Source organism: Chaetodon auriga, chromosome 13, assembly GCF_051107435.1.
Source record: "Chaetodon auriga isolate fChaAug3 chromosome 13, fChaAug3.hap1, whole genome shotgun sequence".
Classification (NCBI taxonomy): Eukaryota; Metazoa; Chordata; class Actinopteri; order Chaetodontiformes; family Chaetodontidae; genus Chaetodon; species Chaetodon auriga.
Window position 1 is genome coordinate 18,428,647 of NC_135086.1, and position 26,368 is coordinate 18,455,014.

A 26,368-nucleotide genomic window follows, 5' to 3' on the forward strand; every position below is an offset into this window, starting at 1 on the left:
AGAGGAAAAGATTACCTCTGCAAAGCTATTCGGGGTAAATATGTGTACAAAAGGAACACCTCACACAGTTCCTACTGTACGTTAGATATCATTGTACATCTACCACAGATAAGAACAATAGCTCATGTGCTTAACCTAGTTTTGTCCACAAAAGGAATCCATTAGTCTTATTGTGCAGCCCTTAAGCTCAGCATCACAGGGGGGAACCCACTGTTGCGCTGCTACATCCATGCACATGTGCCTCTCATTTCCTATGGCAGTGCAGAAGTATCCTTCAACATCCTATTGTAAAGTTTACCAGGGGAGAGGTTCAGTGTATTAAAGTGCCCTGAGAGAAAGGCTAAACGATGTAAATGCAGGCAGCTGCTTGTTGCTAATGCCGTACAGTAGACGAGGAGGCCCAGGCGAGGCTGGATGTGTACAGTATCTATATAACATTATAGGCTCTCTTTCATGTCCTCGTGCTCTCTAATGGGAACAATATGAAGGCTAATGGTATAGTAAAAGTGCAGGGAACAGCGCTTAGAACCAAACTATCTTATTCTCCTGTTGTTTCAAACACAGCAGCGTGTTCAAGTGACACAAGCTGCTGCAGTATGTGTTTTTCAGCTTATAGCATAAATGTTTGACATAGCATTATTGATATATAATAATCCTGTGGATGACTTGTGGCTTGACTTGGAGTTCCCCCACAGGCCCTTGCACAGCCCTGTCTCCTAGAAATTATGTATACTTGCAACTAATTAGCAACAGCAAAAGTGTTTTGAAGGAAATGGAATGACATAATGAGGAAAATGTTCTTAATTAATGCACCTGTGAAGTCGCAAAAATCTCATCCTGAACGTTTGTTTACTGACAACACATTTTATTTGTCTTCCCTTAAAATTTTTGGTCAATCACTGGCAGCACTTGGCGAATAATAGGGAAAGATTTTGGTCTATTTTAATGACCAATACACCACTGTCCACCCCGAGCAAGTACACACAATGCATTTTTCCATTCACTCAAAGAAACGTTGAGTCTGAACATGTCCAGGCAGCACTTCTGTTTGTCAGCACAACGTCATTATGAATGCAAATGAGTTGTATATAAATGTAGTTTCTAGGAGACAGGGTTGACCATCAACACCACTCTTCACGTTCCAAATATGTTCATTTGAATTGCTTTTAAACAAGATGTTATTAAACACCATAAATTATTCAGAATATTGTTTCAATCATGTTACTTTATTTTATACAATGTTGTTCATCAGTGTTCATCAAGACAGCGTTCGTACTACTACCTATTGGGAGTAACAGAAACTGAACATTTCCACTATTTATGCTTCACTTTTAGCTCATTATTTCAACCATTAATCAACTACTATTAACTGTCTCACCCATAAATCAATTACTTGTAGCCTTTTCACCATTTTTGCCTTACTTTTATCTAAATGTTCCAACTGTTTTGCTTTTAGCTATCAGTTTTAACCATCTGCTCATTACTTTACATATCGGTTTCAAGCATTTATCCATTCTTTTTAGCCAGTAGTTTAGACTTTTTGATCACTGTCAATGCCAAACACTGCTGTCCAGGTATTCCAGCTGTCTCGGTATGTGTGGATATATATTTATATGAATTGTAATTGCTATTTTTTTCCAAAGCAGTTGAGCTATTCCACAGTCTTTACACATACCTCCTGGCAACTGCAATAGTACCCAGGGGTACAAGTACCCCTTTGGAATCACTGCTGCAGGCTGTTAACTGCTCTACCATATTTCTTCCTTCATATTCAGAGGGGTCATTTGTCCCAAATCTGTTTCAAAATAGCACGGAACACAAATGAATATGTAAGACACAAACTAGAGAAACACTTTTAATTGTGATGAAGATGAATAGTCTAACAAAGCACTATTTGGATAAGCAAATACAGCCTCACTGTCTCTGATCATCATTTGATCGTGTGCTGACACGCAAACTCTATTAAGCTGTCTTCAAATATGCAAAAATGATATGATTTTACAATGATTACATATTCACTTCCCCAGCTGGCTGGCTCCAAGCGTCTCCATTTGTCATCGACTATTGTGTCCAATTATATGATTAGCTTTGAACACTCCAGCACTTCGAGAGCTCTCGTGTGTTCTGCCGCGGAGAGTGATTCACAAACAAAGTCATTACAACATGTATTCACACATATCAAATAACAAAACAGATGGCCACTGCGCTCGCCGCCTGATTTGTTTTCCACACGAGTGGTAGAAAAAAAAAAAAAAAGTATTTTGTGTGAGCTGTGTTTAATGCTGACTGTTTTTATTCCCAAAGAAGAGCAGCTGGCTGTCGCGCTGTTAGATCAGCTCCTATGAAAGACAATCTTGTTTTCATTAATTTCTCTACAACAAAGGCACTTGTTGGGAAGATTTAGAATTACAGCGGGTAAAGCTTCCGGATAATTCATCACAGGGACTTGACAGGAAACTTAATTGTTTTAAATGCCAGTTGCTGTGAACAGCGTGGCTGGTTTTTCTTTGATGTCTAACAGGTGGGACAGATAGACGACTCTCTGATGTTTCATTTGACCTTTGACCCCTCGGTTATAAATCCACTTGTAGTCCACCGACCAATAAACCTATCATCATGTGATGAACTGCAGTTCCCAGAATTCCGTGTGAGATGGAAATCTTGTCGTCTGCCTCCTCTTATTAAAACAGTGTAAATCTAGGCCGTCTGTATCCCACAGTCTGACCACTTCTTGACCTGGACAAACCAACCAAGAACCATATGGACTCCCAATACAGTTTATCCTTTAACCAGTGTATTCCACATCTCAGTGAGAATTTAACTGGGCTTGCTTGTGAAGATGTGGGAAACATTGATAGGCTACAAAAAGCATTGCACAGTATAAATCACTTTATTTAGTTTTGTTTGCAATTGATCATCCATAAGATAACCACTCTGAGAATTGCCATGGTACATGTGGTTACACCACAGGGTGTCTTGACTGTCTAATTGCATGAGACACTACATAGTTACTCAGCTACACTGACTCACTGTCTAATCCTGTTAAGACTGCGCTGTGTGACAGACACACTAACTTGATTATTTTAGCAACTGGCAACACCAGATCAATCCTTAGCTCCGGTGATGTTTGTGCAGGACACTTATCAAAGCCGTCACATTCAAACGTGACGTTTTTCTCCTCCATTTAAATTAAACAGTCTCTTCACAGAGCTGGAACTGTCACGCATTCACTGTCCTCTAACTTGTCTGTTATTTGAGGAATAAATTAGTGACAAATTTCAAGATCTTGCACGGTGGTGCTTATACTCGCAGTAGAAACCTGACATCAAAGTATCCCCGTGCAGGAAAGGTTTTTCTCTTTTAAGGTTAGGGTTGCTTTAAATCTAGTAAATAGCCTCGCTGACATCTCTTGAGGATGTTACTGTAAATGCACTTTAAGTGACTGAATCATTTAACATCTAATCAATACAATTCACATTGCACCATAAACACACTTTGGTCTGATTCGTGGCTGAGGAAGCTGTTACGACTGTCGTTAGCAACTTCTATATGAAGAGGTGGAATGATAACTTCACGTGATTAAAAGTGAAATATGTGCTTTTATAAAGCGGGCTGAAATGTGATACAATGCACATACAAAAAAAAAAAAAAAGAAAGAAAAAAGAAAAAAAATTCAAAAGCATAAAGAACTCTGAAGCAGCAAACGAAAAATCTTGCACCATCCTCTTCACAGGTAAGGAAAGCACTGTTGTGTCTTGCTCTGGCAGGTAGCTTGGCTCTAGCTGTGCCATGCTGCCATCCCCTGGTTGATAAGTTTACAGCAATTTTCAGGACTCCAGTGAGTGTTATAATGTGAAGTGACACCAGTCAAACAAGCTGGCTTATTTGCACCTCATCACATCACGCACCATTGACGGTTATATTTAAGTTATGATGCTGCAATGAGGTGTTACAGAGGCGCAGTTGCAAATGTGGTGCAGTGACCAAACAAAAGCAGCACACCATAAAAACCCACCATTGTTTCCTGTTGGTTTTCCCCAGTTGAGGTAATCAGGCCCTTTATAGATGTTGCTTGATGCAGTGACAAGACTGAAAAGGGTTTCAGTATTTGTACATAATAACAAAGCAAGCACCGAGATACTGTAGGCTATGTTTTTAATGATTAGAAGCTTTATTTACGCCTTCTTGTATTACACCTGAGCCACCCGCGCTTTGTCTGCCAGAGCAAAGATGCACAGAAAACATCTCAAGTCTCATGGGTGAGTCAATCAGCTCTGAACACAGATGTTTTTGCCACAACAGCAGCACTCCCATACTGTGAGTGCAAATTACACCTTGGAAATTAATTGCAAGTTTTGATCCTTCTGATAATGAACCATGTTCACAGTGATGCATTCAGTGTTACATTGTGCCAAAGCGTGCACAGTACATATCAGCGCACTGTTCTACATGGACGTTTGATTGTTGCTTCATATCATTGCGCTGGTCAGGTTGCTCATTGATCGGATGCTGCCTGTGTGTGTGTGCCTGCTCTTCCGTCTCACACTTCGCAGATAGTTCCTGTACAGAATCACACTGATCACCCTGTCCTGGAACTGCTTGGAGACGATGTAGTACAGAATGATATCTAACACTGTGCTCATGTTCATCAGGAACGTGGTGAAGACTGCCCATGTGCTAAACCCCCCAATTTTGCCTTTCCCCACCAAATGGAGCACTAGACACACATGGAAAGGCACAAAACACACCAACACTTGGATAATCAGCGTGATGATAATCCGGATGGACTTCTGCTTCACTTTAGGTTTGAGTTTAGAGGTGCGGCCGTGGATCAGATTGTCCACGATGACAATATAGCAGCCTATCATGATACATATGGGAACCAGGAAGAAGAAAATGAGCCGCACAAAGTTGACAGGGTTGTCGTGGCGCATGTAGATGATGTCTTGCATTTTGATGCAGGTGGTGAAGTTGGAGATGCGATCGGGGTCGTCCTCAGAGAAGAGCAGGGGTACAGTACCGCCAAGAGTCATGAGCCACACCCCAAGACTCGCCACCACGGCCTTTGGGACGTTCCTCAGCTCTTTGCCGTGCTTCGGCTGGACGATGGCCATGTAGCGGTCTGTACTGATCAGGGCGAACAGCCACAGAGCCATGCAGGGGTAGAAGATGGTGAGAGCCGCACTGATTCTGCAGAAAAGATCTCCAAATGGCCAATAGTCCTGGTGGTGGTAAACCATTCTGAAGGGAAGGAGCAGGATGAAGGTGAGGTCCACCACCGCCACGTTTATCATGTAGACAGTGACAGAGTTCCTCTTCTTGGTGGTGAGGGCAAACACCCATAAAGCAATGATATTGACTATGACTCCAATGACGAAGACGAAGCAGTAGAAGATCAGGCCGGCCATGCGGTACTCCACCGGGCCCTGTTCCAGCCTTACAGTGTCAGACTCCACAGACATGTTGGAGAAGTTTAGATTCAGTTTCATTCTGAAACTTACAGAAGGAAACAAGATATTAGCGATTACTTCCATTGAATAATTCCTTTTAGTCCATTTATTTGCATTATTTTAGTTGAATAATTGATTAAGGTCATGTACTTCTAGCAAGGACTTGATTAAATCTAAGCTGAGTGGTTCTGTAATTTACTGTCAGCTACAAAAAATACTGCACAAAACAAAGATTTATTTACAGATTCTGATTTTGATTTTGACCATTCTGACTGCAATAATCTGTTAAATTTCAAGTGTTAAATGATGCCAGGAGCAAAGACGAGGTAACGCAACTTACTTTTTATCATTATGTAGAAGAATCCCTCATTTTCTGAATCTAAGAAAAAAAACAACAACAACAACCAAATCACCAGTGTAAGCACAGACAAACGTTCTGTGTTTGAAAGAAAAAAAAAACAAAAACGAATAAATTAGCCACAGGCTGCATCTAAATTTGCTCATATCTGTGTTTTACAGTTTGCAGAAGTAGCTGCTCGGTAATTTGGATATGTCCTTTTAAAAGCTGTGCAGCTGCACTGTGAGAGATGGAGGAAGACAAACAGACAATGTTGGTCTGGATGTGTTGTTCCATTATTAGAATTTACGATAAAAACTTACCGTAGTTGCACATTACACTGTAGAGAGAATGGAGTAACTGTAAGCTGTGGTCAGGTTAAACAATCTGGAAGTGAGAAATTGATGCTGTGTATTGCTAGTAAATCATGTGACTTCCACGTTTTACATTTAAGCATTCATTTTCTCCACAGTACTGTACTGAACTGTCAAATGTGTATTGTGGCCGATCATTTAAAATCAGGAAACCGATTAATGTGTAGCTGCAGAATAAAACAAATTTGCAGAGTGACTGAAAGAAGTTTGACCCAAAACTCAGCAGCGAAGCAGCCATACGGCAAGTGACTATAAAACATGTCTGCCAAAATGACTCCCTCCTCCATCTGAACGGTTCAAACAGATCAGGTAGCCTTGCCTGAACAATAAAAGACTGCACTTACCACAGAAATCACACAAACATCTCGACAAGCTTGCGCCAACAGGTTTATGAAGCGGCACAGCGATTTATCTGAGCACTCAGCTAAAACAGGGAAGTGAACGCTTTCTCTGAGGGTATTGTGATGGCAGTGGTGGTGAGACTGAGCACAGTGTAAAGCCCCCATCACTTCCTGTGCTGTAATGTCTGTACTTTAGATTCCTTTACAGTATCTGCGTAGTTGGAACACAAAGGGCTACAGCTTTCCACAGTCTGCAATTACACCCCCTTAAAGAAAATGATGTGCCATTAGAAGTGGGAGTGTGTTTGGCAGGCAGAGAGATGGCAGATTTAGGGCGAGTTATTGATTGGAAAAGTGGGGTCTGTCACAGCACATTAGTTCTCAGGGGAGTAATCCACAGCAGGTTGCTGTGAGAAGCATCTGCTGCTGGAGAGAAGTAATTAAAAACAGGATGTTGAGGCAGTTGCCATATAAACAGGAAATAAGACGGTGGTAATAGACACTTCACGCTGATGCTGTGAGATGGTTTTACACCACGTCGACTTAATGGATGCAAAGCGCATACCTCAGGTGAAAAGCTCAAGGTCAGGCCGGACCCGGGCTGAATACAGATTAATGTGTGTGATTAATGTGTGTGTGAGCTGCTAACAACTATGAATTAGGACATTTGGCTCAAGGAACATTGTGCAATGAAAACTTCTTCCTCTTCTCTCCTAAGTGGTACTTTCCATTCAAATCATGCAGCAGATCTTGTAAAACAGAGAGGAAATCAAACTTTCCCATGACTTACAGCGTTTCCTCCTTTGTGCCTCCTGACTGCTTTGATGCTCAACTTCTTTCCATGCTCACTACACTTTTTTTTATGACACTGTTTATATGGAAGCTGCTCATTCAGTCTAATTCTTATTCCTGGGAAATAATTATCTATCGGCTTGTCCTCTCGATGTGTCTTAAAAATTTCATGCCAGATGGTACTTTGTGTTCACTGCAATATGTTGTTATGACAACAGTCTGTGTGATGTTTTCCTCTCTTTGATATTTGTCATGTGGTTGCCTCAGCAAGTCCTCCACATAAATCCCTAGTCTTTATTGTCACCTTTATCATAAACTATGCAAGTGCATTTTTACGTACAGATATCTGTTTAGACAACATCCACCTGTCTTTTTGTTCCTCCCGTCCATCATTTTATTTTACGCTCTGCCATTCTTCTTACATATAAAAAAGGCACAATTTAAAAAAAGAAGCTGAAGTGATACTCCTCCTACATCTGCCAGTATTTAGTTTTGGTCTACAGTATGTTGCCTGTGAAAAGCCCGTTGGACTTCCTGTCACTTCACCTCTTTACCCTGTTTTACACTGCCCTCTAGAGGCTGAAAAGAATCACTACAAGGTTGCTCTGGTTTTGATAGCAGTCTGTGCCTAATGATTGATCTAGTCTTGGAATAATCAATTTCTTATTTCTGCAAGTAAGACGAGGCTATTATAATGTACTAGATAATATTTCATCTCTGGCAATTATTGCAGAAAAAGACTTAACAAACCTTTTATAGTACAAAATAGCATAGAAGTGTATCTTTGCGGTCATTTTATGTTTAGTTCCGTCGTTCCTTTTCTCCACCTATCACTCTTTCTAAAATCTTCTTTATTAGAGTTGGTAACTTGGGTGCTTTAATTCAAAAGTTAAAGGCCCCCTCCAGACATTTTTTAAACAGATATAAAAACACTCTTCTTTGAATAATAATCTGTGTGTGATATAGATTTTCCACAGAAACTTCAATTACTGCTTTCAGCATTCTTAAAATTACATCTAGTCCATCTCCCGCAGTGTAAAATCCAGAATCTACAGCATGAATATGTAAATACTGTTCCTTTCAAAAGTTGGACACACGTTCAGAACTGAACTCAAGATGTGTCCTACTTCACTGCAAAGGACAGGTGGGGAACATCCGGCCGCCTTGAGACTGTTACATCAGGCCCGCCAGACAATCCATAGATACAAAAAAAACAAGTGCTTTTTCCTAGACACCTCCTCCACAGGGGTACCACAAGGGTCAGTGCTTCGACCCCTTCTCTTCTCAATATACACCACCGAACTTGGTGCAGTCATCTGCTCACATGGCCTCTCATACCATTCATATGCTGACGTTACCCAGCTCCTTCTTTCGTTCCCGCCAAATGACCCCACGGTCTCAGCTCGGATGTCAGCATGCCTTGCCGATATCTCGGATGAAGGACATGGATGAAGGAATGACACTTTTCAGTTTAACTTGTCAAAGACTGAGCTCCTTGTCATCCCAGCCGGTCCCTCTATACAACAACAGATCAGTATCCAGCTTGACTCGGGTTTGCTTGCAAAACCTGCCAGAAACTTGGGTGTCTTGATTGATGACCAGCTAACTTTCAAAGGCCATGTGGCCTCTACTGCTCGGTCATGCCGATTCGTCCTGTACAACATCAGGAAGATCAGACTTTACCTGTCTGAGCATGCAACACAACTCCTAGTACAAGCACTGGTACTATCACGCCTTGACTATTGTAATTCCTTACTGGCAATGCTCCCAAAATGCTCGCTAAAACCTTTGCAGATGATACAGAATGCGGCGGCTTGCCTGGTATTCAACCAGCCCAAACGAGCGCATGTCACTCCGCTGTTCATATCCCTCCACTGGCTCCCAGTTGCTGCCCGCATCAAGTATAAGTCCTTGATGTCAGCATACAAAATTGTCACCAAAACCGCTCCGAGCTACCTGAACTCCCTCTTTCAGGTTTATGCTCTCTCCCGCTCACTACGCTCTGCCCAGGAACGACAAAACTCCTAAGTCTCTAGCTAGACTCTTTTCTTCTGTGGTTCCCAGGAGATGGAATGAGTTACCAAACTCCATTTGTTCTGCAGAGTCCCTTGCAATCTTTAGAAAAAGACTAAAGACCAAGCTCTTCACTGAACACCTTGTTCTTTAATAAGAAAAACCCAAAAAAAACAAAAAACAAAAAAAACCCTCTAACGACTTGGTGCACTTTTTGCACTGCTTCGCAGCATTGTCTTGTAGCACCTATGTCCAGTTGGGCCAGAAAGTTGCGTTAGGGCACTTACTCTTGTTGTTCTCTCCCGTCTAGAACCTTGCTTGTGTAATATGAAAATCTCATATGTACGTCACTTCGGATAAAAGCGTCTGCCAAATGACAAATTGTAATTGTAATTGTACACAACACACATCGCAGTTGATATTACATCAAAGCTCATGGCGCCTCTCAACTGAATGTAACTAGCTGCGTCGTGTTGGCTCTTTCCAAAAGACATTGAGAAACGATTATTTTTTTTTGCTGAAGAAATAGACAAACCAGTGAATTTAAGTTAGTTTGTGTTGACGGGCTCACAGTGATGAAGAAGGCTAATGTCCAGCATCATTACAGCTACAAACATGCCTAAAGTTGACCCTCTTTGTGGAGTTTGGATGCCCAACGAGCAGTTTTCACGGACCACATTCTGACAGAGAGTGTTATACAGGCAGGTTTTGTGGTGAGCAGCTAACAGCTAAGAGGCTGAAACTTCATTCAGAAGCTGAATTTGTGAAGGAGAGTCTTGCTGCTGTGGAGCTGCTAACGCTGGACAAAGAAGAACTTTCAAAGTGTCAGTTTGTCTGGTATAATTCACAGAGATGAAGGAAAACCTGCAATAAAGGAAAGCTTCTCAGCTCTGCTTTCAAATGTGAAATCATGTGAAGTGAAATTAAAGCTTTTTAAAAATGACTCATACAAAGACTCAGCTCATCTCAAGACTGACTGACCCACACCTGGAAATCCAGCTCTGAGTAGCATCATCATCATCATCATCATCATCATCACTGCCATCTGACATCAGACGCCTCACCAAAGGGAAGCAGCTCCACAGTTTGCAGAGGTCAGTGTGATAAGATTCAGTAATTTAGTATGACCAGGGGTGCTTCCACCCCCAGACCACTGTCTATCCTCAGTGTATGTGCACTGGGGGCTTCAAGTTTTCAAATCACACTTCAGATGCTGAATGTGAAAACAATCTTCTAGAGCTGAACACATACATCATTTTGCACAGTGAAGGTCCAACTCTTGAGTGGAATCGGCCTTTAAGTCAGAAAGTTATTCAAATTAAAGCTGCAGAACTCATTTTCTGGACAATACATTCATATTACTGCAACACTGACATTATAAAATAATCCAGATGAATCTACGCCTCTGAAATTGCCATGTTTCAAATGTATGCATACATCATGTGATGTTCTCTGACGCTTCCCCGCCATCCCTTTAAAACAGGTACTTTCCTTTAATCCCTAAAGAAGTCACATGATAGAAACAAAAGGGAGTGATAAAGCATGGTGATCATACGGTATAGGTGACAGTGTTCATTGCAATACAAATAGTGTAGAAAAGTGTAGAATAAAGCATATTAAGGTCTGTTATGCTGGATTGCCATGAATGGTGATATAGCAATGGCATGGATCTCTTGGTGTACCAGCATGGAAAATCAAATAGTGAAAATGTTGATCGCAATTTCCCAAAGCTAAACATTAAGTTCTCAAAGGCCGTGTTTTGTCCAACCAACAGTCCAGACCCAAAGATAGTCAGTTTGATATATAACTAGCTATAGCTAATGCTCATATTAACTGCTACAGCAGCAACATGTCATGTTTGGCCATTTTGATTAACAATGAATTGATTACCAAGAGAGTTGCCGATTCATTTCATGTCAATTGACTAATCAATTAATTGACTCGTTTCAGCTCCAGCTCCCTCACTAGTATTTGTACTCTGTGCTTATGTTTCCACAAGCGTCACACCAACAGTTCCCGAAACCGAGGATTTCAATCAATTTTGGTTAATAACGCTGTGGTCATGCAGCGACAAATACACTAATAATTACGGGAAATTATCATCTGTTGTTTAGTTCAGGCTTTTATAAGCAGGAAGTACTGGCTGGTATTTTGTTCTCTGTAAGCGCATGTTTTCTTCTGTGGTTTTGTTGGAGCCTTGGCTGTGGTTATGCTGGATGATAAGCTTTGCCATCAACATGGTGAAATGAACTCTGCTGAACTTTACTCCAGTGCCTTGCCTTGCTTGGCTGTATCTCCACCTATGTCTTGTCTCTGTGTAATCTGTTGTTGAGTGTGATGATACAAGGAGGATGCTTGAGGTGAATGTTGTCTCTGTTGCGCCTGCTTTTCTTCCCCTGGTGTTTTGGAAGCGTTTGCAGCAAAAGATGTAAAAAAGCAACATTTTCTGGTTTGGGCGTTTCATTGTTATTTCCTCTCTCAGACAAACCTAACAGCCTTATCATAATGAGCGCAGAGGTGAATCTTGGATGTATCAGCTGTGATGAACTTAAGAGCAAAATGGTTAACAAAGCAGAGGTTAGGGCTATAAGCGACCTCCTCAAAATCCAAAACTGAGAGCAAACTTGGTCCAGCAATCGACAGTTCGCAGAAGTCAAGTGTTTGTCACAGCTTTTTTTAAACATAATGGTCTGTTATGGTCAATATTTGCGTGATTTGAATCTCTGTCTTGAGAAGAACCTGAACTTTGTTTTATTTACTTTCAGTACTGAATTGACTTCAAAAAGAGCATCTTGAATTGCACAAATCAGGAACACAAAATGAAACTGTATGATCTGCACATTCAATTTGACATTCATTGGGAAGAGAAAACAACATAATCATCTCCTGCTATTCTTGAACAATCACAGATGAATCACAAAGTGCACCACCCAAATTTAAAAACAGACAGTAAAAGTAAAATGCACAGTTATCTCACACACACACACACACACACACACACACACACACACACACATATGCTTTATGTAGATCTTTGTGTTACATCACACAGACAAACAAGTTGTATTAGACTGCATCCACATACTGCTACTAACCCCAAACTTTTTTTGGTGCCTATCCTTAACCACACTGATGTGCCAAAAACATAGCACTTAACCATAACTACACCTTAGTTGTACTGTAAAACAAATTATTATAATGTAACAATAATGTGTGTTCCTTAAAGTTATACTACAGTGGATTTTCTAACAACAGCTGATTGTGTAATGCTACAAAGATTTCTTTATGTACATTTTTAATGGCTCCTACATGATGACCAACGCAGGCCCCAAAATGGATCCTTGAGGAACTCCCTTTGTAAAATCAGGATTGTCCCATCTGATCTCATTACGTGGCCTTCTAAATGAATTCTGGGAACTGCAGAAATGGTTGAGACAGTAAATGGCACACTGCAAGCATGTTAATTTGGTTTACTTGAGCACAACTGGCACATCTAAAAAATCTGTTCTCCCATGCAAGTAACAAAGAACAATGATGCCAACTGATGGAAGAGTTGCCTTTTAACAGAGTAAGAGACTCCAGTTTTTTTGTTTTTTTTTTTGCGAAAGTGAAAACAATGTCAAACGTTACGATAGAAACAAAAAATGTGACTTGAAACATTTTGATCATCTGACATTCTTCAACATCTCTAAACATTGCTCAATTCATTCTCTGAACACTTAAATGTGTTGACAGATCTAGCTTTCTGGACAAATGAAATGACACCAGATTTTCAGGAGCATAAATGTTGTTACAGTTTTCTCAAGAAAATCCCTACCAAAAGCAACAATATACATGGAAGTTATAGACCTCTCATAGTGCTGTGAAGCTGTGTTTTAAAGAGAGGGTGCCTCGTCAGCATGCTCACGTGTGGTGCAATTTCACATTCCTGCCAGTGGTTTCACACTATTCCACTGATCTACAGGTGGCTTTAACACACCGCTGCAGAGTGCCAGCAACGACAAGGACGAGGACCGCAAGCTGGAAAACATGGATGTAAACAGTGCTAGATTATGAATACATTCATCTTTACAGATATTTTATGAGGAGTGAATACACTCGACATCAGGATACACACCGTGCCTTATTGCAAACAACGCTGAATTTAAACAGAACTTTTGTGTGTTTACAAGAAATCATGACATCACTTTCCACCATCACTCATCACTCACAAGGAAATGAATGCAGACAAAAATGTGGCGCCCCTTCAACAAAATAAGGCTAATCAGTTGGCAGGCAACTGAAATAATGAGCGTACAGTTTGTCAATTTTCCTGAGATATTACAACTATGTGCTAAACTGCAACTTGAGGTAAACAAAAATCAGTCAGATTTCATTTTGAAGTGAAACTCATATGTTCTTGCACCTTAACATCTCAGTTCATAAAAGTAACACTGTACAATGGGATTAGATGTGAGGTCAATGTTCGGTTGCAAATATTAAATTTCAAAAAATGTGTCTTTCAGGCAAGTATACTGCATTCAGGAATCTAAATCTACACATGCTGTACATGAACATATTTTACATCTGGTTTTCATCAATATCTCTTTGAGCTCTGAGTCATTGTTGACTTTTTACATCCAACATGTGCTACTCCACCAACACTCAGTCTACAGGCAGGAGACTACTAGGCATACTAAATAAAGAAGTATTCTTCTTTCTTTCCTTAGCGGCAACAATCTCTGCTTTCCTGAGTAATTCACTAATATTACTAAGAAAAATATGTACAACACAGTTTAAGGGCTGACTTTTCCTCCTTAAAATTCTGAGTTATTCTGTTAATGTGCTTTTAAAAACATTCCCTGGTGTAAACTAATCTGGTCCAAAAGAGCTGAATTTCTGCTAGGTGCAGATCTAGATGCTGAGTAGCTGCTTGGAGTCCCTGTTGGCATGAGTAGGTCCACGTGTAAAAGGTTCTTCGTGTTGTGCCTCAGTTCTCTCATTCACTCAGGCCGCAGCACTCTCCTCTCTGTGAGTCTCTCACTGGTTGTGCCTATAGTTGAACTGAGTTGGATCTTGTTGCCATCAATAATATCCTTAGAGGAGCCTTCAGGTGACGTCCTCACTGCGCTGGAGAAGGACATGCTGACCTGTAGCTTCAGCAGCTTCAGAAGTTTCCTCTTGTAGCCTTTGCAGGCAAAGAAGTAGATAAAAGGATCCAAAGAGGAGTTGAGGTTCATCAGGCACACAGTGATGTGCAGCGACACCTGAAAGGCTGTGAGATCAGCACAATCGGGGCTTGACACCAGCTTGCGGATCATGTACTGCAGGAGGTCAATGTGATAGGGGCTGTAGCAGAGAACAAACACCAGGGCTACGCAGCAGATCACACCGATGGCCTTGCGGCTCCGTCCAGACTTTTCTGTCAAGTGGTTGTTCTTGGCTGTGAAGTGGAGTTTGGTGCACAAGATGGAGTAACACACGAGGATGGTCACCACAGGGATGACATAACCAAGGAAGACAGCACCAATCAGCACTGTGGCAATGTGGTCGACCTTCTCAAAGTTGGGGTATTCCATACAGGTGATGTAGCCATCAGGTTCCTTGTTGGTCATTTGCATGCTCAGCAGGGGGAGGGTTTGTGCTAGGACCAGCAGCCACACACCAACACAAATGTAGCGCACGTTACTGACCTTCCTAAGTCGGGCAAAGCGCAGAGGAAGGACCACGGCGATGAAACGGTCTACACTGAGGCAGGTCATGAAATTGACTCCTGCGTAGGTGTTGATATAGAAGATGAGGCCTGAGGTCTTGCACAGCGCCTCACCCAGAGGCCAGTGGAAACCCAGAGCATAGTAGGCAATCCTTAGAGGCAAAGACAGGGTGAAGAGGATGTCAGAAATGACCAGGTTGAGAGAGTACAAGGTGGTGGAGTTCATCTTCTTCAGATTGGGACGGATGACGTGGAGGGCAAGGCTGTTACCGAGCAGTCCCACAATGAACACAATGGAATAGAAAAGAGGCATGAGGACCCTGGCGTAGTCCCGGTGGGCGTACAAGGTGTCACAGACAGAATTCAATGAGTCATTGCTGGTGGATGAGGAGGTGGAGGTCACAGGCGCAGTGGTAGACTTCATCTTGATGTTTTAGGAACCAGTAACTACAAAAAGGAAAATAAAATGTGTTAATGATTTTCATTTCTATGCACATTTTCTTATTTTCTTTCTCATCTTCTCAAAAAATGTGATACAAAAAATGTGTATAATAAGGAAATAAAACCAAATCTGTCAGTTAACTCTAACCCTAACCCTAACCAAAGTCTTCAACCTAAAATTGAATGATTTACATTGTGGGGACTTGTGTTTTGTCCCCATAAGGAAGGTTAGTCCCCCAAAAAACACTGAAACAATGACTCTCTGTCTACATTGAAATGAGTCTATTGTCTGGGAGATCCCTGGCACAAGAGAACAAGCAGGGTTAGAAATATGACTCTTGCTTTCGAAAAGGAAGTAAAAGAAGTCACAGTATTTCTCACTATACCTGATGCCACTTACTGCCAGTTTCATAAAAAATGACCTGACAATGTCTGCTTGTATTAACAGAGGTGGTTTCTTTCACCCGTAATAAATTCTAAAACATGCCAAACATGATTTTGATGATTTCACCATATATCAAAAGCTCTCTTTAAGAATTAATGAATGTGCAAGGATAATATGAATTTATTTGTATTTGTTTTACCCTCACCTAATTAAAACTATTTGGGTTTTCACGCAGGTGAAGTCTCATCTGATTTATAATCTGTAGCTTACAGCCAGGTAGTGACAGACAACTTGTCCTGTCAAATACTGTAGAAGTTGTTTTTGTGGTGTGTAGTGCCACCTTGTGGGTCATTCTGAGCCCAGCGGAGAGCAACCTCTGCCTTCACTTGTATCAGTTTCAATAACCATGGCTTTGCATAATCAAGCCCCCACATTTCTTAAAGCAAAAGGTCAAATATTTAAAAAGGGAAAAGGTCTAGTTGAACATATGAAGCTTATTATTTGAGCACTAAAGCATCATTTAGATGATTCTGAGTACATTATTCAACTTGTTTACCCATGAAGATGACAAAACAGGAGTAAGGAAGGATACAGTAAGCATCCTCCCCAATTACAGCCCATTCAACCACTGATGTATGTATTGTGTTTGACTCACAGGACATAGCTGTTTTTTTCATGCCGTTAGCGACTAAAAGTGACATGAAGGAAGTCTGTGAACAATAACAGGTCTTTACTGTGATTCTGAATGCAGCTGCAGCACTTTCACACTTAAGGCGCAAAAAAAAATGTGGTGTTGAGAGACGACCGTACATATGAGGAAGTCAGCTTCCCCAGGGTGCTCTGCCTTAGAATGGCAGGCAGTTGGAAAGTCATATTGTTTGAGCTGAAATCATAACCCTCTCAAGCACATGGTGCAGTGGGGAAACATGTTTCCTGGCCCATTAACACAAGTCAAGGGGGATTTGCATCAAACATGTAGCAACACTACTTTCCAAATGCATTGTAAAATGATCAAAAATTAAGTTATATACATGACTGTAGCTATTTGAAAAGAAGTCTGTGTTTTATATCAAGAATATACTTTGTACTTTTCTGATAACACTCAAACTGTAGTAAAAGTTCCTTCTCACTGTGAGAGTCCTGGCTGTGATTGATTGCTCTCGTTCTGGTAGAAAGGGTACTTTTCACACTGAATTCCCCGAGAAGTCCCATGCTATTTCATCATCCAGCACTCATTGTGTTTAACTGTAGCAGGTGTGATGATTTGCCATTTGAAAGTGCCATTCTGTAGTTCAGATGCAAATTCAGCTTGTCGTTCGTTTTGCAAGAGTAAGTTTTCACGTGTAGTACATATCCGACTCTATATCACACATGTTTTCACAGCAGAAGTTCATCACAAGTTAAACAGCAAACTCAAACAGCTATGGGCACCATTCCACTTCGTTATCCCGCACGATATCCCATCTACCATTCACCCAGTTTGTAGAGGAAACTTACCGCACAGATGGAATAAGTTGATCTTGACTTGATTTAATGAAGCCGCATTGATCCAGAAGACATGACACCTCTTGTACAAAGTTTATCTTGAGTACACGGGTTGTGTCCTGACAGCACTACAGCCACACTGCCCTGAATGAGGACAGCATGACATACAGAAGTCAAGCTCCCAATCTGCTGCCAGTAACCATAGTGACAAAATATCCTGTTGCTCTCTCTCTCTCTCTCTCTTTGTCTCTCTCTGCCTGTGTCTGTGCGTGCCTCTTCCTTTTTGCTAAACCTTTCAAACGTTCTACCTCTCGGCACACACTTTTGAAACTCCTACGGATTGCTCCAATGTCACGTGACTCTGAACTGACGTATTGAAGATCTCATTTGGCCTTTTAGCTTGATAAATCTGCGGGGGTTGAGCCATCTGTGACATATTTTGGGAAGGGATAAGTTTCGTACTGCATGGCATGCCATGTGTGTACTCTAGGGAGGATGTGGCTTCAGCTGCACAGACGAGGCCATCCACAGTCATTTTTTATCACCCACTTAACTTTTTGTGACTGTATAAAAAGACTTGGTTTTTTCAACTGACCTTTATGACACAATAATTACATCTGATTATCCATTTCATTCGAATTCGGCCTCTTTTTTTAGTTTCAGATCAATTTCCCTTTAGAGTATGCAAATGAGTGACAGCAAAAATGAGGAAGTTCGCCTTTACTCCAAAAACACCTTTGTTTTGATGTTCGAGCTCAGAATGACTGTCAGAAAAGGGGAGTCACACAGGACTCATTTCAGTACAACCAATTTGTTTTGAAGGCCATAAAGTGATTTTCACTTACTGTCATGACTAAGTGTCACGGCTGTCATTGATGTATCAGTAGTTATTGCAGGTGTGATAAAATCTTTCTGCCCAGAATCACCAGTGACCTGTGTTGAGAGCACACTGATGCCGCAAAGCCAAAAGCCTCAGCAAACAAAGAAAGGCTCTGGTTTAAGGTGTAACAGTAGCAGCACACAGTAAAAGCACAGACATGCTTTGGTGTGAGAGATCAGAGAACATCTGAAATGTAAGATGTGGTCAGGTTTTGATATATTACTCGGAAAAAAAAAGAAAACAATGAAAATATGACTCAAGCAGTGACCAGGTGCACTTTCAAAATGAGATGATTTTTCAAAAAAATAAAAAATTCCTTAGGCTAAAGAAAAACAAAGATTGTATACCCACAAGTTGCTTAACTGCTCACGGTAATTGAATCAGTGGTTGCTAATCACACTCTGAACTTCGGAGTACTAACTGTTATCCTGCGGTTTTCACACCTTTCAATCACTCCCGCCCTTTTGGGTATTACCTTCTCTGCGACAGGATATGCAGTGTGGTGGCACATGCATGATGGTATGTATAAACATCTACCTACACATTTAGTTTTTTCAATCAGTCCACTAAAATTTGTCAGGGAAAGCCGTACTATGCTGCTAAACAGAGAAAAAAAATGAATAGTTTACTTACAGTAAACTAGTTTACTTATAGTTTAATTACAGTACATGTAGACAGTACAGTGAAAATGGTGCTTAATGGGGATTGTGCAGAATTGGGTTCGTAGTTACATGCTTTTGAATACACTTGAAATATATCTACAAGAACCATACTCAGTTTTTTTATTGACCACAACCTTTCTTTGTTCAAAACAAGTCCGGCGGTGAGGCAGAGGAAGCAGTTCAACTTCCTCATGGCTTGGCCTTGTGGATCTGACTCACTGGGCACCAGACGGCCAGATCACACCCAGCGCTGACAGACAGCAGACTGATATTCTGCCACGGCTATTCATAGAAGACAATGGGGCTGAATACCAAAGAAAAGTCACTTATTGTGTTTTTACACTCTGCTCTTGGGATCTTATGACAGTATGAAAGAAGGTATAAACCAAGGATTAAGGCCACAGTGATTAAAAAAAAGATAATTGTGCAGAAACTGAAGAGTGTGAGACGTTGGCAGATTTCTCAGAGCCTTTGATATTAATCAGTGTTTGGTACATCCTGTGTATAATGAAGGCAGCTAAGTTCAGTGAGAATTTCCTCTTGAGTTGTGCCTGTCGAAATATACAGTTATCTGCTGTGGATGACGTTGTGAGTTGCCTTCAGCTGAACTAGTGAAAATAACCTAACAATGACCAGTTCAGAGGTGCTATAGTCGAAGTGCTCTAGTACATCCCCACCATGCTGCTGTCAGCATTCTTCTGTGTATTTGCTGTATTCATGTATTTATCTTATATGGCTGTGATTTGTAGTACTTATCAATATTCCCAGTGGGACCATTGTGTGACCCTGCTGGCTGTGGTAAACAAACCTCTTCCGTGATTTTTCTCTGTGGTACCAAGATCAAAGTGAGTGGTTCTAAGTTTTACACCAAAACTTAACGATGCAGATGCATCCTCCTCCTTTGTGGCAATAAAAACATTGTCATGATAAACCCCTTTCAAGCTTGAGAACAGCACCAGCCTCTACATCTCTGCTACATTTCATGAATGCAGCTTATTGCTGACTTCATTCACAGCGTGCCATCGGTACCATATACGGTACAATTTGTGTTGACTACTGCCAATGGTGACTTAGAGTGTCAATAGTGTGATAGCAAGCCTCTCGGATGTTGCTCAGCACGTGGTTAAGATAAGATTGCAAAAGCTGTACAGGAAACTCATGCGGCTGTCTTCTTACTTGTTCTGAAAAAAGGAAAACGGTTGGGTAACAAAATTGTATCCATATTGCTAAACTTATGATATTTTAAAGCATTTGATTCTGTTCATAGTGCAGTTGCACACATCAACACATCTGTTTTTTGTTTTTTTTATCAAATTTTTATTGTTATTAAAGATGCAGATATACAATCAAAAATGAACAACAGCACTGAAAAAGCAATAACACAAAACACTATTCACAAGGACTTTTTAGCAGTGCGCCAACAAATGGTATAAAGAGCACACATATAGGGTCACTCTAAGTCACTATAATGTACATGCCAAGACAACTTGACACACTTACATATGTGTATGCATACATGAGACTGCACATCTTATTCACATGAGACTGCACATCTTACTTACAGCCTATCCTAAAACATACTCATACATGCTTACACAAACACAAGCAGTACATAGCCGCAGTAAGGAGCATAGAGTGATAACCAATAATGTAACTGGTTACAACATAAGCAGCTTGCTGCAACCCCTATGAATGAGCCAGTGTGTAACATTGAAAGATGTCTACAACAGTTAGCACAGTTAGCAAATTATAGAGCCCAAACAGGGAACCATGAATTAAGTCAAGAAGCCTTTGAGATTCTCTATTGTTTGGGTCCAAAGTCTTATAGTTTCCTCTTTTGTCCCATGGATACGTGCAGTTGACAACTCAAGATAAGCGACATCTAGAAAAGTGAGCACCCATTGCCGTCGAGTAAGTATGTGTGGAGGTTTCCACCTAGTTGCGACCATCTTTTTAGTGGTCATCAGCCCGGCCAAAAGCACTCGCTCACGAGCCATCTGTAAATGAAGCTGAGAGAGATTGTTTAAAATCAGTACAGATGGGGGCAGGGGGATAGGAATATGTAATAAATTGGACAGATTTTCTTTCACCATCTTCCAGAAATTGGCTATACCAGGGCATTCCCAAATTATACCATAAAAGGTACCAAGTGCACCTTTATGGCATAGTACAAGTTTACGTGGAGTCACATCAACACATCTTTAACATGTTTACCGTGCCCTTTTGCCATGCCCTTTTTATACAAAGTTCCTCAATTCAGTCCCCAAATGTTTAAAGGGCTGCACTGACTGAAGCTGTTCAACCAGAACGGTGGTGAAGACCTTTATACACCTTTAAAAGTTTAAGTCAACACCTTAACCTCATAGTTGCTCTTTCATGAGAAAGCCAGTGCAAACTGCTGCTGTGCGGCAACAGTTTGTTCAAACTGTATTTAGTTGGTTATAAAATCATATAACATTTCTAATAATGAGCCCAACAACCATTTCTGAGAGTAGAATCTGGAGTATTTTTAAAACACCACATGGTAAAAATATCCTCTTTTCCTCTATGTACAAGCACCTCTTCTCACAACAGAACTCCTCTGACATGAGCACTGGAGGTGTTGAGTTTCAGATTGCTTTCAGTGGGTTGAAGGAGAACTATAGAGGTCAAAGATTGGCATTTGACACACGTTCATAGTGTAATTAGACTTGTACTGTAACTTCAGTGAGTCACAGGATGGCAGCAATGTCTTTACTGCTCTACCCCAAACTGTAACTGAAAAAGATAATATACAGTGGATTACAGGTCCATACATTTTATTTCAGAGGGTAAATATGAAAAAAAAAATCTACTAAACATAATTGGAAATAATACTGCTTCTTATGATATGAATACCATAACAAAATACAGTGAAAGCTGTAGCTGTATTGGCTTCCTGAATGTAACAGCACCAAACGAAAAACACAAAAAAGGATCACTCCTCATACTTTTTTCAACTAAATATCAGTACTTTCTATTCTGATCCATTCTATGTGCCAAATATGTCAATATCTCCTTCTACATAACTGCTCTTAAATCCTGTGCACATAGCAACTAAGAGAAACCACAAAGACAGAGGATGAACCCACACAAATATGACCCTGGACCTCCTCCTAAGCAACCACTTTGTTTCTGCCCTACACCAACACCCCCATCACAGCCTGCACCTGTCCGCTACCTCTCCATTTGCATGAGAGAAGAGATAGAAACTACAACAATGGCAAAATTTCTAAAGCTTGTCCACCTACGCTACCGTTGAAACTGATGACTGCACTGTTGCTTTTGGTCTTTCTGCAGGGTTGTAATGGTGGCTTATAAAAATGAACAAGAGGGCGTATTATGAAAAACAAGAGTTGTCTTATATTGCGGTGGATTCAGTGAATAGTGATGTTACCTACCGCTGTTAATGCATGAAACTGTTACCCTCTGTCATTATCAACCTATCAACTTTCACACATTCAACAGCGGTTCTGAGCAGTGCCTCTGTGATGTGTTACACAGAAAACTGTACTCACAGAGGTCAAGGTTTACTTGTGGTAATTTATGAATAGTGCTACATTAATGCTGATAAACCTCAACCAGTCTGCTTCCTCTTTGAAACCAAACGACTTTTAGTGTGAACAAAGAGTCTAAAGTGCTCTGACTGACTTAACTGGTACTCTTTCTACTCACACACTTTAATCCTTCCCTACTGTAGATGGCATGTGCATATTGAAGAAACTGTTGTTTATTAAAAATTGCTTGCATTCAGCATAAAAAAAACTGTTGATGTTGATACTGGATAATTCTGTCATTGTGCTGAATATTTTCCATATCACTTATTAATGTAATGTGTAGACGAGTTGTAGTAAATGGCCTGAAACATGCCAAACATCAGTATGGTCCAGTATGGTAAAACTAAGGGACAACTTCCGTTTCAGCATATCTTAAAAATACCATCACCATCTCTCAATTTACATACACTTAAATACATTTAGAGAAATTAATGAAATAAATTAGAAATCCTGAAATTACCTTAATCTTCATATGAAACGTGGATATGGAAGATTTTAAATGCCAAAAAGTCGAACACAAAACACGTTGTTATTTGAGTTTGCTTTTTATGTACGCATTTACTGTGTCATAATCAAAAGAAAAACGTAATGCTAAATGAAAATCATTTGGCCTGAATGAATCATTTTTCACTGTGACACATTAAAATCAAATCAACAACCTTGAAAACAAAGTGAACAGGGTTGTTGTGTTTCAGTGTTCTCCAGCAGAGGGCAGCATACGCCTGCCGATCCTAAATGCAGAGTTCATTTTAAATAGTTTTCATGAGAGATGCAGGAGAGCTTTTCTCTTAAGGTGAAGACACATCACTGTTGCCAAAATGATGTGTCTTCACCGTGTCGGGGTCGTGGGTGAAGCTCATTGGCGCTAACACGAGCTGATGGCAGCCGTGACAAACACTGGGACGATATGCTTATCTCCCAGTTCGATACTATCATGATGCTTGGGTGCTGATTCAATGTGTATTGCGACTCTTAATTATTACAATTCTACAACTACTATGATTGCTTGCTTTTTTAACAGTAGCTCATGGAAAACCGTTGAGTCATAGACCTTTAGAGACTGTATATCATGAGTCATCTTTCCAAAAACAATCAACATTACATGTGAGTCACTGAGTTTTATTTCTGCAGCATCATAGCTATATATAAAAGTGTAAAGTAGTTTTTGAAATAGTCAGCAGCAAGGGGCTGTTCCTGCTCATCAAGCTAGTGCCATAGGAAAAAAAATAGATAAAATTAGATGTTAGGCCAAGCACGTACAGCACAAATGCACAAATTCAACCTGGAAACTGTCCTTTCAAAACCCTGGACTAAAAGTGTAAATAAAATGTGCAATAGTGAAAATACACGCTTTTTGAAGTAAAGTGCCACATTTAGCTGTTCCTGTACACCGTATGTGTGCTGCCCTCTCCTGAGATATAATGTCTCCACCTAGTGGTTGGTGTATCAGTGTATTTCAGATGCGGAGTAGCAGATTGAGTTAGAAATGTGAAGTCAGCAACTGTTAGTTCTTTCCCACAAAGCAAAGGAAATATGATATGTGAGAATATATGGCTGTAAGTATGAGCACACATGTCGTTTTATGTTAAGCATGTTGAGCAAAATGGATGGCACCTCTTGTGAAGATAATGTTATTGCGGTCACAATGCTAATTTCTTTTAATGATAACGCCCATAACGTGTCAGCATTGAGCTAATGGACTAAGTGCTAAAAATGTCAATATATATATATTTTTTTCCCCACCCCTACAATTGAATGCAGTACTGGGGGTAACTAGTTACATCTGATGCTGTTGTAGAATTAGTAATTAATTTTAATCCATTAAAGTTACTGAGAAAAAATGTGTAATTAAATTAAAATTGTGAACCAAAATGTGATTATGTATGTATTATGTTATGTGTTGTGTTCTTTTCAGTAAAAAACGTATACATATGTGGAATGTAACGTTCATTCTGTTGCTTTGCATCTTGTTGACATGCAGGAATGCCGTCTTTCAGCATATTTCCGGGCAACGTGGGTCAGCAAAGCTTCAGGACAAGCTCCAATCAAATCAGTGCACATTGATCTAGGTAAGAACACCTTTCAGTGCTGGAAATTCAACAATATTTTCTGTATGAAATCAGAAAAGGGCTCTAACATTAGAGAAAAATGTAAAAATTTTCTACCAGCGGTGAAAATGCTGCCAACATTGAAATGAAACATTTAAAAGCAAGTTAATGTAACCGCTATCAGTAGAATAAAATAATGTACCTCCTGCGCTACCAACTTATTTATACTGTATGTGTTCAAGACTCAACCGAGCTCTATATTTTGCTTGGTTTAAATATAAGCGTTTTGTACTTTGGAGTTTTATTTCCAAGTTTAAAAGATTTCCTAAAAAATAATCGAAAAGAAAAGCATCACATTGATTAAGTAATTAAAATACTTACATTACTGACTGTATTTCTAACAGGGTAACTGGAATCTGTAACCTGTTGCATTTCCAAAAGTAACTCTCCCAACACAGATTTACAATGAAGTTACAGTTGTGATAAACTGTGTGTTGTTTTATTAGATGAATTCATGAACTGATGCAAACACTTCTCAGTATTTGTTGACAGCTAGCCTAATTGATATTAGCCAGATAGTATTAGCTTACCAGCTGGGTTAGAAAAAAAGGAAGATCCTCTAAGCGTCTGTAGCCAAATATATCTCTTAAAACTATAGAAATGTCAAAAATTCATGTCACCATGAAAACAATTCGATCAGTTATTAGGGACAAATATTAATTATATTTTTCATTCAATTATCACACAGTAAATGCATGCATGCAAAAAAAAAAAAATCAAATACAGAAATAAACAAACAAACTTTATTTCTGCGTTTAAGGGGATTTTAAGGAAAACAGTTGAGAGGATTCAGCTCTGGGTCACTGCCAGCACCTCCAGCAGTCTGTGATAACTCCTCTTTGGGGGTCTTGAAGGGTAGCACAAAAGGCTAGAAGAGCTCTTTGGCAGGCAACACAAAGAACCACCACCAGCATGTCACTAAGAAAAATCAACTGCTACAGGATGACAGAATGAGAAGCAGCAAACTGACACTATCCAGGATGAGGAAATGGAAATGTTGCAATCCAACAAGCGTCTATGGGTGTGCATCGACACATAAAGTTGACTCATAACAAAGGTCAAGGCTAGGCAAGTTTTTTTTTCTATGCAAATACAACGTGCTTTACATGAAGGTTATGACTAAAAGAAAGTGAAATAACAGGAACAGTGATGAGGAGGAGGAGGGCAGATCAAATTAATGATAAGAACAATGAGAACAGTAAAAACAATAATAATAACCATTCACGACAAGCACTCACAAATTATTCAGTTCAACTAATTCAGCAAAGGACATAATGCACATTATTGACAGGCAACAGGTGAAAAAATGTTGTTGAAGGTGAAACAAGAATGAGATGTAGCCTATGGAGCCACAGCAGTGACTTTAAATGTCTTTTTTTTCCACTGTCACAGGTTTTCAGTCAGTTTGCCATTTTGGTGTAGACAAAAAGAAGGTGATTTAAATATCACCTGCATACTTTTTAAAATTACGTTATGCTCTTAATCCAAAATCAACATTTCCTGTGTCTATTTCAAATTAAAAGCCCTCCCGTGTTTCAGTGGACACAATCCTTTTGTGTAATCCCGTTGAGTGATATGAGTAATGCACAACAACCAATTGCTAGAAAAAAAACGAAGTGTACTGTTGAATTTATTGAATTAAAGTGACGGAAATGCACATTATATGACACGAACAAGGAGTTTATTCACCTGGCAGGCCAGCATAAGATCAGTGAGAGGTTAAGTTTAACCCACCTCAGTTATAAGTGAAAAAACAAGGCAAAGAGGACTTAACATACAGATTTATATGAACAGGGCAGACTAAGGAAAAAATAAAAATTTTGTCAAAATAGC

The 26,368-nt window shown here is 40.1% G+C and overlaps 2 protein-coding genes across 3 annotated transcripts; both read right to left on the reverse strand.

Annotated features, from left to right (window-relative positions):
• Positions 1-1,945: 1,945 nt before the first annotated feature.
• gpr18 (G protein-coupled receptor 18) lies at positions 1,946-6,590 on the reverse strand. Of its 2 annotated transcripts, XM_076747115.1 has the most exons (3): positions 6,506-6,590; positions 5,791-5,829; positions 1,946-5,496 (listed from the first exon to the last, which is right to left on the reverse strand). In XM_076747115.1, the coding sequence occupies exon 3, from the start codon at positions 5,487-5,489 to the stop codon at positions 4,470-4,472; it is 1,020 nt and encodes a 339-aa protein (XP_076603230.1). In that variant the 5' UTR covers positions 5,490-5,496; positions 5,791-5,829; positions 6,506-6,590; the 3' UTR covers positions 1,946-4,469. The 2 variants fall into 2 exon arrangements, with proteins under 2 accessions (XP_076603230.1, XP_076603231.1); XM_076747116.1 differs by lacking the exon at positions 5,791-5,829.
• A 5,606-nt stretch (positions 6,591-12,196) lies between these two features.
• gpr183a (G protein-coupled receptor 183a) lies at positions 12,197-17,460 on the reverse strand. Its single transcript, XM_076746233.1, has 2 exons — positions 17,323-17,460; positions 12,197-15,446 (listed from the first exon to the last, which is right to left on the reverse strand). Exon 2 carries the CDS (start codon positions 15,421-15,423, stop codon positions 14,290-14,292), a length of 1,134 nt encoding a protein of 377 aa, XP_076602348.1. The 5' UTR covers positions 15,424-15,446; positions 17,323-17,460; the 3' UTR covers positions 12,197-14,289.
• Positions 17,461-26,368: the final 8,908 nt, after the last annotated feature.